We start from the raw sequence: 14,131 nt of genomic DNA on the forward strand, positions 1-14,131 counted from the left end.
TAATAAGGTCTCAATGCTTTTTTTTTGTAGAATGCTTCACTACAACAACACCCTCCTAAATTCAATCAGATGTAAAATTATTACTCAATATGGTTTCCTTCCCTCACAGAAATATGAATGGTCTGTGAATTGAGTAATAATTTTACGTCTGATTGAATTTAGGAGGGTGTTGTAGTGAAGCATTCTACAAAAAAAAAAAAAAAGCATCAAGGTAAATTCCTCTTTATTTCTATATATTAATACAAATGTAGAACTCATTGGGCATAATAACTCTGTTTTACTTATCTTAGTTAATAAGTTCTGTACATAGAAAAGTCTAAGCAAACTAGTTATCCAACTGTACAACTTTGTAGCATCCAGGAATTTTTATGCTAACTTAGACAGAATTATAACATTATAAATAATTCTTCAACGTTAAATTTCTAATAATATACTAGCATTAGCAGTGGCAAATGATGCAAGAAAGCAAGCTTATACATCATCAGCTAAAAAAAAAAAAAAAAAAAAAATCCATTTCACCAATTCATTCACTTCCATAGTTTATCAAGGTCTTCCTTGAATTTATTTAAACTATCAACTTCCACAACAACAGATGGAAATTTGTTTCGACAATCAACCAACCATTAGTTAAAGGCAAACTTCCGCGCATCTATTCTACAACTGTCTTTTCTCAATTTGAATTTATACCCCCTCAGGTTCGTAATCTGAGCAAGCAGAAGAATCCCATCAGCATTAAGCCTGCTCAAACCATTCAAGGCCTTATATACCTAAATCAGATCACCTCACATGTGCCTAGTCTCCAGATGCTGCAATTTTCAGAACCGAAGTCTTTCGTGGTAAGAGTGCCCTTTTGTTCTGCTCACCCTTCCCTGTACGCTGTTGCCCCTCTCTGTACTCTTTCCAGCAGTTTCACATCCTTCCTAAAATGAGGCCTCCAGACCTGTAAGCATACACTTGCTTTCTTGCATGGTGTTATTTCAAGTTTAAAAGCATACTATTTATGCACAACATTTACTCAGGCATTATCTGCAGTAGACGGTGAGAAAAATTTGTTAAGAGACTTTTGGAAATCTTACAATATTTACCATGGTATCTTAAACATTAATAAGGCCTGGGCAGAAATTACTAAAAGTTGTTTAAATGGCGCATGGAAGAAAATATGCCCACAGCACGTAAAAGGCTTCGAAAGATTTGAAAAAGATGAATCATATGAAGTGGTTACAGATAAGATTATAAAGGTTGCAGAGCTACTTCAGTTGGAGGTTGATGCCAAAGAAATGGAGGAGGAAATAGAGGAAGAAGAGAAGGAATTATCTAATGAAGAATTTATACTTATTGACTTGCAGGTAGCAATAGCAAAATAAGAAAATGCTGATGAAGCTCAAGACGAATCAAAGGAGGAGCCGAGACGCTTCATCACCAGAGAGATGGCAATGGCATTTTGTGAAATTGCATTGGCAGTGGCGAGGTTTGAGAAGATGGATCCTGACAGCGAACGATTCTTAAAAGGTAACAGAGGGGTGAATGGGTGCCTCCATAGACAGGTGGGCAGGAGCAGCAGTGCGTAGCACACACTTCTTGATTAGACTAGGGTTCGAGCCCGTGCCCACCAAATACGGAAGATGCGGAAAGGTCAGGGAATGACCACCACATATTCCCGGAGCAATGTGGCCTTAGTTGCTAATGCTCCTAAAAACCAAATAACAAACAAACAACAGGGGTGAATGATATGCTTGCTTGCTACAAAGAAATCTACGATGAAAAGAAAAAAAGCCACCATCCAGTCATCCATTAATATGTTTTTTTTGTAAGGTTGAGCGGCCGACCCCTTCTAAATCTCCACAGCACTCAAACTCCGCAGCGGCGTACTTATCAGATGAAGACGTTGATTCTGGCAATGATGCTTGAGAGGTAAAACTTACTGATATTATGCCTGTCTCCCCTCTTTTTTTGTAATTTTATAATTTTGAAATTTTTTTTTTAAATTGCACACTTTTGTAATTTTTCCTGCACATGAGATAAAAAATTGAATAAACACAATAAATAATTCTATTCACATATTTGTCGAACATTTCTTTTTTGATTCAATCAATTCAGCGAGCACAGCTGCAAGTGCTGCCCAAGCAAGGAGAAATTCCCCAACTTACGTAGCTTTCTGCGAAACGCAACCCTTACTTAAGTCAGGGAGTTCCTGTATAGTAATAACTGAGCCAACACATCTGAGAAACAAATTTCATAATCAGAAATGCCAACAGTTGCACCAACTGATACTTCTGGACTCTAAGAAGACAATTTAAAAAAAAAAAAAAAAAACCAACACTGCTTGGTGTTAACAATTGAATATAAACATAGATTCAGTTTTTCATATTCTTTGCAACATTGGACTGGAATTTCAAGATGTCGTGGTGGGCATGACCGCAAAGGGTTAATTATTATAATGCATGAAGAAAAAATACAAAACAATGCAACTTTTCCTATACTGTATGTGGGGCCAATCTTAGATTCTAGTTCAGGGACCTAGCTGCAAGAATTAATGTTGGGGAAAAGAATGGAAAGGAGGAGCCCTTCTTGCCTAGATTGGAGGTCCCTTTTTCTGTCATTTGTTTCCTACCTTCATTATAATTATAATAATAATACAATACAATACAATACAATACAATTTTTATTTTATCAAGAGAATTTGTTTACAATAAAAGAACTTGTTAAGAAAAGTGAATTTCTTGACAAGTTGTAATTCATCATTTACAACAGTTTATGCATAAAGATTTGTTAACTAACAGAAAAGACAATGAAGTCATTACACATAGTATATTCCACACTGCAAACAGAGAAAGTAATTGATCTGCATATCAGGTCTAATCTACTGTATCATTGAGTATAATGATATAGTAATAATAATAATAATAAATAAACAAAATTAAATAAATGCAACAAATTCATTGGCTCACAAAATTATCATATTTCTTTCAAATCTAAACAAGTTAGGTAATGCCAGAAATGTATTGTATTTCAGGAGGGTTAAGATTTTTTTTCTTTTTCTGTAAATAACAGAAGTAAAAAGTAAAAACTGAATAACTATTAATATATAGAAGTAATTGTTATTGTTTCACTGCATATACTTCACTCCATAATATTTGCTCATTCTGTAATACTTTAGATATTTTTCCTGGATTAAAAAAAAAAAATTGAAATGCAACACGTACCTCAGATTATAATATGCAGTCAACATTTTTGTAATGTACTTTACTTATATCCTCCTGGATTAATAAAAATTGAAATCTAACAAGTATTTCACAATTTTGCTCAGATTAACAAAATAATCAAATAGTAATAATTCATGATTTATATATTCAGTAAATTAATAACTAAAAAATGACCTCCTCAAAGAAAGTAACATTTTCCATATGCAAAAATTGGGAAATTTTTTTTAAGCATTTCAATCATGCATATTCATTCCTCCAATCAGCACTTGGCACCAAACATAATGCCCAGTGCCACAGCTACAATATACAGAATATGGACATTTTTTTAAAATTATTATTATTATTTTTTTAATGAAAACCCCAAACACAAGAAGTATTAGTACCTACAGTACTTAGTACCGATGCATGGATTGAGAGTTGAGAAGATGAAAGAACGACATTGACATTAGACTTTAATTTCTGTAGACTGTAATTTTCAGGAAATACATATGAAGGGCATTGTTCCAGAAAACGGAAGTTGAAGGAATAAATGGGGAAGAAGAAAGGTTGGATCTACAAGTTTGAAGTTGAACAACAAAAGAATGCTGACTGGTTGTGGCACATATGACACACATGCATGCAAACATGCAACACAGTGAATCAAGAGTACATCAAATGGTTGGTGTGGGTTAAAGTTAGAAAACCACTATGGCAGATTTTTATGGGTTAATGTTAGAGTTAAATTTTGTAAGGTATTTCTGATAAGGTCTTACTGATGGTTCTTGTAGTGTCTTGTACTTCATCAGTCTAATTTATTTTTGTCAAAGCTTTATGCCATCTGATATCATATCCGTTCCCCTGTGGGTTAGTGGGTTAATTAAAAGAATGTAAAAAGAATGCCATACAAGATGCTTCCTTGTGATGCACTTGCTTGTATTTGTCTAGTATACAATGGATTTTCTATGGAGAGCTGGATGGTTTTGTCTTCAAGAAGGGATGACCGAAACTTCAAGAAGGGATGGCCGAGGCTTGTGATGTGATAGAAATTTGGAAGGAATTTAAGCAGGGTTGGGTTGTTGACACTATCCAATGCAGCTTGTAAAACCAGATGTGATTGTCTTCTCAGCTTTCTCCTCAAATGATCCAAGGATGGCATTGGTAGTAACAGCATAATACTGACCATTGATAAAATGTGCAAAATATAAGGCATGTGAAGGAGAATCTGGTTGTTTAGAATTTTCAGTATTTTTTTTTTTTTTTTTTTTTTTTTTAGAAACTCCAGTAAACTTAAGGGTCGAAAGTGCTTGGCGTTGGTTGGCTGGGAAACTTCTGGAAGTAACCTAACAGAATACATATTATATGTAGGAGGAAAAAATTACTAGGAGGGTGTCAATTAGACATTGGCTCAAACATTTAATGATAAACCGCAGAATTTCTTTCCCACATTATCAGTTACAAGAACTTATTAACAGTATAGGCAATGTTTTATCTTCAAATTTGTATACAGCAGGCCCCCCGTTATAACGCGGTTCACTTTACGCTGATTCGTTATAATGCTGTTCTTATATTATAACCCGTATCTGACTATAACGCTCTTTTACAGATTACATTTTTGGTATATTTAATGAAATCGTTTCATTTGATGGAGTCGATAGCTTGAAAATGAATAGCAAAACAGCATTAAAACATTTCCCACAACGACTTGAGAAATTTTCCCACGATCAGCAAAATTTTCTCGCACGCTAATTTAATGCAGTATAGTGACTTGTTACGTGGTTTCAAGATCAACATTTAGGGTAGCTATCCTTTTTCGGGCCTGGAGGCAAAGAACATGTTTGAGTCCCTACTTAATTAATGAAAATTGCAAAACCAGGAGACAGCCAAAGACGCTGGGCCCCTAAAGGACCCGGGCCCGGAGGCAATTGCCTTGCCTGCCTACATGGTAGCTACGCCACCGGTTATATGCATTTATCCGAAGTCTAGTCACATCACTCAGTACAGAATTAGACATCGTGCGTAACAGACAGTTTACTCGAACATTGTATCGTAATTAATGGCCGATAAGAATGAAAAAGCAACAATGTCTGGGTGCAATATGAAGACTAAAAATGTAAGAAAAAGACTGAATTTGAAAATTAAATTAGACGTTTTGAAGCGAATCGATTCCAGTCAACGACAAGCGGTTGTTGTTGTTGTTGTTTTTGGTTTTTAGGAGCATTAGCAACTAAGGCCATATTACTCCGGGGATATGCGGTGGTCATTCCCTGACCTTTCTGCATCCTCCGTATTTGGTGGGCACAGGCTCGAACTCTGGTCTAATCAAGAAGCATGTGCTACGCACTGCTGCTCCTGCCCATCTGGCTATCTGGCTAAGGAGATGCCATGACAAGCGGATGTGTGCCATAATTTAGGACTTGCAAGTTTAACTGTAAGAACAATTATAAAAAAATAAAGAATTAATTTTAGCAGCGGGAAAGATAGCTATTCCACTGCAAGCAACTAGGGCTAGGCCGGCTATTAGGATTGAAATGGAAAGACTTCTAATTTTATTAAAGATAATATCCAATGCAGAATTCAGTTAAGTTAAATATTATAAAAAAAAAGAGAGAGAGAAAGAGATTAGCTAATATGATTAGCTAATACTTTCAAAAAAGAACTTGTTAAAATTATTGAAGAGGGGTATTATGTGTTATACTTCTCAACAAGTTTTTAACATAGGTGAAGCAGGACTTTTATGGAAATGAATGCCTAAAATAAGTTTCATATTGAAAGAAGAAAAAAAAACATGCCAGGTTTCAAAGCAGCAAAGGATCGGTTGACTTTACTGTTAGGTGGTAACGCTGTGGGGGATTTAAAATTAATACTCCTTTTAGTTAAATCCATCAATTAAATGAAATCAATTTAGATCAATTAAATTCATGATTTTAATTGGAATTTTAAGTTTAATTTTGATACGTAAGTAGTTACCACATAATTATATATGTATGTAATGCAGAATATTTTATATGTACAAATATTTGAATATTAAATATTTTGACCGACATTTGTGCATCTTTTCACTACCGTTTATTATTGATTAGGAAATATCCTATGGCACCGACCGCAACTCACAAATACATCTTTTAACTTATGGGAATGCGGTGCTCACTTAGCGCTGTTTTTCCGGAACGAATTATCAGCGTTAAGCAGGAGTCACCTGTAGTTACAAATGCATTTCTGGGCACATCATCATCATCCCTAGAGTACCAATAGCTTTATTAAATTCCAATTCAGTGAATAGGAAACTTCAGCTTTACAATGTTTTAAGAAATTGTCATTTATCTTCATCCTTTTAACAAATATCCATTAGTCTAATTATGAAGAAAAATCTGTGCCCATTTAAATCATAAAATTTGTTGTCTTTACTTTGCCTATTTTTATCACTGGGTATAACTAATTTTTGGTACAAAGTCTATGTAAGAAGGATTCGAAAACTGCATCATAAATTTCAACATATGGATAATATTGATAGGATGCTATATGAGCTGCTTGGACTCCTGTGGTGTGTTCTTGGCTAGCTTTTAGACTACTGCCCAGAACTGTGTTGTAAAGGAATAAAACATACAATTCGGAAAAGAACAAAATGTCATCATCTGGAAACCAATCATCACATAAATTGCATAAATTAAAGCATTAATTAAATGGTTGGATCCGAAGTATAGCTCCACCTTAATGAACAAACAAAAAATCAACCATTTAAAAGGTGATGCAGCAGAGGAGAGAAAAGAAGATGGATTCACAAGAAGTCAGTACATCAGGTAGCTGCCAGCAAAACTCTCCAGGGATAAATCAACTTGTGTCTGGTGACAGCCCAAAGTCACTGTCAAGAAATTGAAAAGGATGGCCAGAGGCAAACTAAATTTTTGATAAGTTCACTTGAATTATCAATATGTTAGAGAGCATAGCAGAGTGACTGATGGTGATAACACAAATGGGAAAGAAAGTAATCAAGTTGGGATGAAAGTACATGGGGAGCCCAGGATTACTGTTTTTAAATCCTCAGCAACCAAGTCCCATAGTTTTATTTGAAGCTGTCAGTACTTTATATTATAATCATATGTAATTCACAGTGATGGGTGAATGATGCTGGAGGACAAGTTTACCAACCTTGCCCATTAATCTTATATTGACAAAAAAAAAAGAAATAAATAAAATAAAACTTTATTTTAATTAGCTAAAGCAATCTTTAGTGATTGGAACAAAATTGCTTTCAGGCGTCATGGCTAGCGTACTAGATTCATTACTTTTGTCAGAAACATCTCAGTTTCATTTTGATTAATATAACATGGTCATGAGGAAGTTGAGTGGGCAGTGATGGAGATTTATGGGGCCAGGAGGTTGTCAATGACCACCCACAGTGGAATCATTTCATTATCAACATTAATTTCACTCTTTCTGTTACAAAAATCACATGTCCATTTCTTTGTCACCATTCATTTAACTTCCATAATGCTGTTGGAATACATGTCTTACAAAATCCCCTTTGGAATGAAAAACAGCTAATAAAGATCTCTAATTCCACCTTACAAATTGTGCAGATCATCTAGGTATTTGTTATTTTTATGTTATGTCTTTTGTTTTAAATGCTCACAAGAAAGGTTTAAGTTTGCAAAGCTCGGTTTCCAAGAAAAGCACAATCAAGAACAAGGCTAAACCAACTCTACTACTACGTACACCAAAAAGTGAGCTTCACCTGAGCTGATAGCTGTGTTACTGTCCTGAGTTTTTTTTTCCTTCTTTGTAAGGTTTGTTTTAGTGTTTTATGAGATAAATGGTACAGTTTCTTGTGATGGTAAATTGGTATGTTGTTTTTAAAGCAAATATTATTTTTAGCTTTGTAAAACTTCTTCATTGAACAGTGAGTTTGTGTGATTGTTAACAAAAGAAATTTACCCCTCTATCAGAATGATATAAAAGGAAACATGATTTGTCTGACCACACATCCTTCCAGTCACCTGTTGTTCAAAAGTGGCATCTGTGTACAAGTGAAATGGATGTCTGCATGCAGTCAGGAGGAAATATCATGTCAGCTATCTGTCTGATATTCCATCCAATGGAATAACACATTAAATAGTCCTGTTGCAAAGTGCTACGAACAGTTGCACTATTGGTCTGTAAGAGCCATTGCAGTCTTCTCTCACCCTAGTCATCCACCACTGGTTTTGCATCCTGGGTTTTGTGCCAGCTGGTTATTTTTCTTTAGCTCTCAAGTTCTTTCCTCACTCTGTACATTGAAGCTCAATGTGTAGAGTGAAATGCTGGTAACTCATCAATTTTATGAGCTTGCTTCTCAGGATTTTCCATTCATTACAATTTTCTTCAACTGACTATGTAGCAGTTGCTCTGGCACTTTTCTTTCAGCAAGAAATGTAGAATACCATTACACTCTAACTTCTCTTTCAAACTAAAAGTATCCATGCTGATAGAAACATAGAACACCAGGGTTAATGGTTATAATTCCAAGCATATCATAATCATCTTAATGACACTATAACTGAGTTTGACCAAAATTTCATTTTCTGAGCAAATGAGAAGGGGGGGGGGGGGAAAAGAGCAAATATATACCTGATCTCCTCAATCCACTAAGCAACAATTCTGGATGTTGTAGAGGAACCTGAATTGTATCCAGAATTTCTTGTTTTACCTCTGTTAGGCCACCTATATCCTCCCAATGAACATTGGGAATCTAAAAAAAAAAAAAGTTAAACTGGAGTAGAATTACAATATTTTTAAACTACACAATTTATTTTTGGTTACTGCATTTTTAGGAGTAATATGAGTATTGAAGTACACGTTCCTTAAGATATTATCTGCCATAATGTTAAAGGGGAAAAAAATGTTATCCATCAGGAACTGACTTTATTTATTTTTCTGTTATTAGGAAGCCTAACATGTGCACTTAATCATTGATGAATATGCATAAAAATTAAACAAATTTTTCTTTAATTCAATCTGAAATCTTCCATTAAAAAAAAGGTTTTATTAATTGATCTCTTTCATTTTTGACTACTTTACACTAGCTCATATACCACTGGCAGTAAGGTGTTGAAGTATCAAGGGACAAGGTATTCTTGTATTGATTGCGGCCTCCAGGGTTACCCCTATATTATACCGCTGTAGCATCTGTAGGTTATTTATAGCTGGCAAGTGTGTGTGTGTGTGTGTGTGTTGTGATGGTTGTTGTTTGCCGGCCCTGGAGTCTTAGCAGCCGGGAGGCAGGGAGCAAGCTACCTGCGTCCCGACTCCCGTCCCTAGCCACGTGGAGGCGCTCCAGGAACTATCTAAATTACACTAAGTGGGATTCCAACAAGGGGAATCCTGGTTATAATAAATAAGGAACAGGGAGGATAAAGCAGGAGAAAAGAAAGTAGAAGAAGAAAAGTGAGCAAAACACTCTCTCAGGAAAAAGAAGAAATAGGAAAGAGGAAAACACTAGTTGGAAAATCTAACAAGCGAGAGAGCTTGAAGAGGTAAAATTTTGAAGCCTGAAGGCTTGTAATTTTGAAAGAAAGATTCTCCTAGCCGGGAAGGTGTTGAAGTATCAGAAGTTAATGGCCTAATGTGTCTGTTCTTGATTTATTTATGGAAATTTATTTTTCAACACCATGATGGTTAGAGACAATTATATAGCTGGATGCATTAGTGGAATAATTCATTGAGAGTGCATCAATTCCAATATGTGTGATACAGTTAACAGTTCTAGCAAGTTTAACAGAGACCTAAGGATAGCTTAACAGATACTTGATTGCCAGGTAGTCAATGAGGATGTATTTCATTGATGGCTGGTTATGACAGAATGTGCCCAGAACAGGGTTTTAAGATGGTTGTTGAACAGAAATGACTGATGATGTTTTGCCAAAATCACTACTTCTTTGTTTCATCTCACTAGATAGCCTCATATAAAAATAATGAGGAAATAGTTTAATGTCTCCTCTCCATATCAAATTAGACTTAATGAAAAACCTTTTAAAAACACTGGACAAAGAAAGAGTTTCCAATACTTGAAACAAAAATTTCATGGAGTTAGTGATATGAACATAAAAGGGAGAACAATCATTAAACCACAAATCACAATTAATCAAGGTTAATCAGAGCAGTTCCTGCTGATGTCCATACTACTTGTTAAAAATTCATTAAGGAAAGCAATACATTTGATGATCTCTGTCTTCTCCTACTCAACCATCCCTTTATCCATAGCAATATCTTGCCCGTAACACCACACTGATCCAATTTGTACAGCACTCTCATGTACAACAGTAACAAAAGCTTTGTGAAATCTAAGTATGAGAAATTAAAATTATTTTTTGCATCCACTGCCTTTGTTACTGTATCTTAGTAGCCAATCAAATTGGTCAGACAAGATCATTCCTTAACAAATCCCTGTGACTGCAGTATAACTGCAATCCTGTATAGAAGATACAGCTCTTCATGACTAATGTTATTAGTAGAGTCCCCCAGGTTCAATTCTGAGTCCATCATTGTTTTCTACATTTATTAATGATATTAATAAAAGCATATCAGGGTTAATGTCTAGGTTTGTGGATGCTACAAAAGCTGAAAGTTGTTAATGACAGCAATTAAGGTATGCTACTGCAACATGACCTAGAAAAATTAGGCAGATGAGCTGAGAAATGGCAACTGAAGTTTAATATTAACAAATGCAAGGTACTGCACAGCAGTAATCCCAAGTTATCATGCCAACTGTGTGGTACTATACTCAAGGTAGTAGAATATTAAAATGACCTGGAGGTTAAACTGGGCAGTCAGATATGAAGTTCTCTGAGCAGTGCAGACAGGCTTCCAGGATAGATCATGGGAGTTTTGTCAATGTTATACAGGAAATTTTTTTGCTAGCAGGGATAGAGGTGATTTGTCACACCTTGAGTACTGCATTCAGGTTTGGAGGCCTCATTTAAGGAAGGATGTAGAGCTGCTGAAATGGGAGAAGAGAAGGGCAATGAGATTGGTGAGGGAGAATAAAGGGGTACTCTTACCAAGAAAGGGTTGAGTTCTTCAAATTGCAGCATCTGGAGAATAGGTGCATGTGAGAAAATATGATTGAGGTGTTTAAAGTTTTGAATGGATTGAGTAAGCTCAATGTTAATAGCATTATTCTTCTTCTTACTCAGACTGCACACATGAGGAGATATAAATTCAAATGAGGAAAGATGGCTGCAGGATCAATGTGTAGAAATTTGCCTTCTGCCAGGGTAATTGATTGTTGGAGCATATTTACATCTAGTGTTGTAGAAGTGGGTTATTTGAATAAATTTAAGAAAGAACTAGACATACTATTAGAAGGGAGGGACAGGTTTTTTTTTTTTTTTTTATCTCTTGCTGTATAAGCTTGCTTTCTTGCATAATTTTCACTATAATAAAATACTGATACTAAAAGCAGCATAGAATGCCTTCAAGGCACCCTGCAAAAACTTTTCATGTAAACAAAGGTCAGCAAAGTATAGGGAGGTTGCTGACCAACTGCTGCAAGAGAAAAATGAATTTGGTTCTAATATTAGCTAAAAATTAATTTTCTATATTCTCATTTTAATCCACCCCCTAAACTTGAATCATATTCATACACATGTTATTCTTGCTGATGATGATCAAACAGGACGTGAAGCTTTAAAAGTCAATGAAGATGGCATGTCTCTATGTTAACTTATAAAGTTTGACAACAATAATATTGATTTTAAGGAAATGAGATAAGGTCTGCCTAAATAAAAAGTACATTTTATGACTGGAAGATAAAGAAAAGATAAAAAGACATACCAGTGAGATGGTATGTCTCCTTATATACTTAAAGTTATTGTAAAATTAAGTATAAGAATGACTGGAACAAATTCCAGAAGCAAAAACTCCAAAATACCAATGAGATGGTACATCTCTTCCCTCACTTAAATTGGTTTGCAAGTAGAAATAATAAAGAATAAATAAAATAAAGTCTGCCTAATGGAGTGAAGATAGAAGTTATGTATTGTATATTAAGAATAAATGGAAATACTTGGGGGGGGGAAGTAGAAAGAGAAATTCTGCTGTCAGTGCTTCACCTCTCCTGGGAAAAGTTAAGGCACTTCAATAGGTGAAGGAAGAATGAAGGAAGGAAGGAAGGAAGAAACAACACATGAAAAGTGTTTCACATCTATATTTGAAATTCTAAATGCATCAAGTGCATTTAGAATTTCAAATTTTTTGGTTCTTTCTTAATTTTAATATTGTTTTAGTCAATTCATATTTTAATAATTATAGGGCAGCCTTTACTTTTCATAATACATCACACTCAGGTTGCACTGTCCTAGTAGAATTATTAAAAAAAATGTATCCTCACTAGAGGTACTGTTTATGGGTATTTACATTTGTGTCTGCAAGTTTTTGATTCATTTTTTTATGGGTCTGGATGTTTTGCTGGAATGTGTTTTCTTATGGGTTGTAACTGTTTTATATGTAGGGCTATACTTACTGCTATCCACAGAATGTGGTTTGCAGATTTGGTCACATGTACTACGGGCAGAATGGTCATCAGATTGACCCCTATAATATATGCATTACAGATCAGGCAGATGTGAGTTGCCTCAAATTCCATTTACACATTTAGGTAACATGTAAATGTTGCTCTGCATTTAATAGTGATCAGGTGTTCTTATCATATGAGTCAGGTAGGAATGTACTATTTCTTAAATGTTAATGATGTGTGGCAATGAGATTGATGAAGACAACATGAAGTCATTGAAAGGTATATACCACGTGAAGTGTTTTTATGATTTTAATTAATTTTAGCAGTTTTGATTTGTACATTTATATTCATTATGTATATTTTTATTATATTATTATGAAAACATAAATATAAAATATTTTATATTTATGTTTTCTATTTATTTTATCTAATCACTGTAATGAAGTAAATTCTGAATTTAATATTGGCTTCAGTTTATCTCTCTTATAGTTTGGTTAGTATATCAAAAAATGTGATGTATGTAATATCCAACTTTAGAGCAGTCTTCAATAAACCTCTGATCATTACTTTCTTTATCATTAGTTTCTACTGCTCGTTCTAAGATGTTAAAGAACTCTGTTTCATTAATTATGTATTTTTCTAACCAGTATTTAATTTCTGTTAATGTTTATAGTTATAGTTTACTTATTTATATTTAATAATTAAATGTAAAATGCCCAATTTATAATTACGTGGGAAGAATTTTAAGTGGATCAGGAGCTAGCTAACTGAAAAGAAACAGAGGGTAGTAATTACTGGGCATTCTTCAGTAGTGAGGATGTGTCTTTCAAAGTTCAATGTCTTTTGTTTTCAATTTTTCTCAATGATATTGATGAGGGTATACCAGGAAGGAAAACTGTCAAAGTTTGTTGATGGTTTAAAGGTAGATAGGATGGTAAATAATTGTAACCAAGCTATGCTGTTTCAGAATGATTTGAATGTTGTTGGAAAAATGGCAAAAGTTTAATCCTGCTAAATGTAAGGCTTTTCATTTGGAGAAAAGAAAGGTGTAGGGGTTATGATATAAGCAGACATGGAGGCTCAGGGAAAAATATTAATGATTTATAGAACTTTTGTTAGAAGGGAGAAGAATACTATTATTCCTTTTTATAAAACAATGGTGAGACTACTTTGGAATATGGTATTCAGGTCAGGCAGTCTCACTTAAAGTGACATAGATTATCTAGAAAGGATACAAAGAAGGGCAACTAGATTGGTTGGAACATGAGGGGCATCTTAGAAGGTGTTGATGTGAAACCTGGAGACTAGTCACCTCGAGGATGATTTGACTGAGGTGTTTAAAGTCCTTAAAGAAATAAGCAGAATGAATGAATGATGTTCTGAATTAGCAAGTGAAACAAGAACAAGGGGACACAAATATAGAATTTTGTGAAGAAATAGAAGATTAGATCCCATGAAG

At 34.6% G+C, this 14,131-nt stretch overlaps 1 protein-coding gene across 3 annotated transcripts in view; it reads right to left on the minus strand.

The window, feature by feature from the left end:
* LOC150084894 (peroxisomal ATPase PEX6-like) overlaps window positions 1-14,131 on the minus strand; it is a 149,369-nt gene that overhangs the window by 26,119 nt on the left and 109,119 nt on the right. For all 3 annotated transcript variants that reach the window (XR_016547084.1, XM_090375619.1, XM_090375620.1), the window contains exon 14: window positions 8,787-8,907. Coding sequence is in view for 2 of the 3 variants with exons in the window: in XM_090375619.1 (XP_090231745.1) it covers window positions 8,787-8,907 (121 nt within the window). In the remaining variant the exon portion in view is untranslated. The remainder of the gene's footprint in view (window positions 1-8,786; window positions 8,908-14,131) is intronic.

Source organism: Mastigoproctus giganteus, chromosome 6 (genome assembly GCF_048544385.1).
Source record: "Mastigoproctus giganteus isolate SK-2022 chromosome 6, ASM4854438v1, whole genome shotgun sequence".
Lineage (NCBI taxonomy): Eukaryota > Metazoa > Arthropoda > Arachnida > Uropygi > Thelyphonidae > Mastigoproctus > Mastigoproctus giganteus.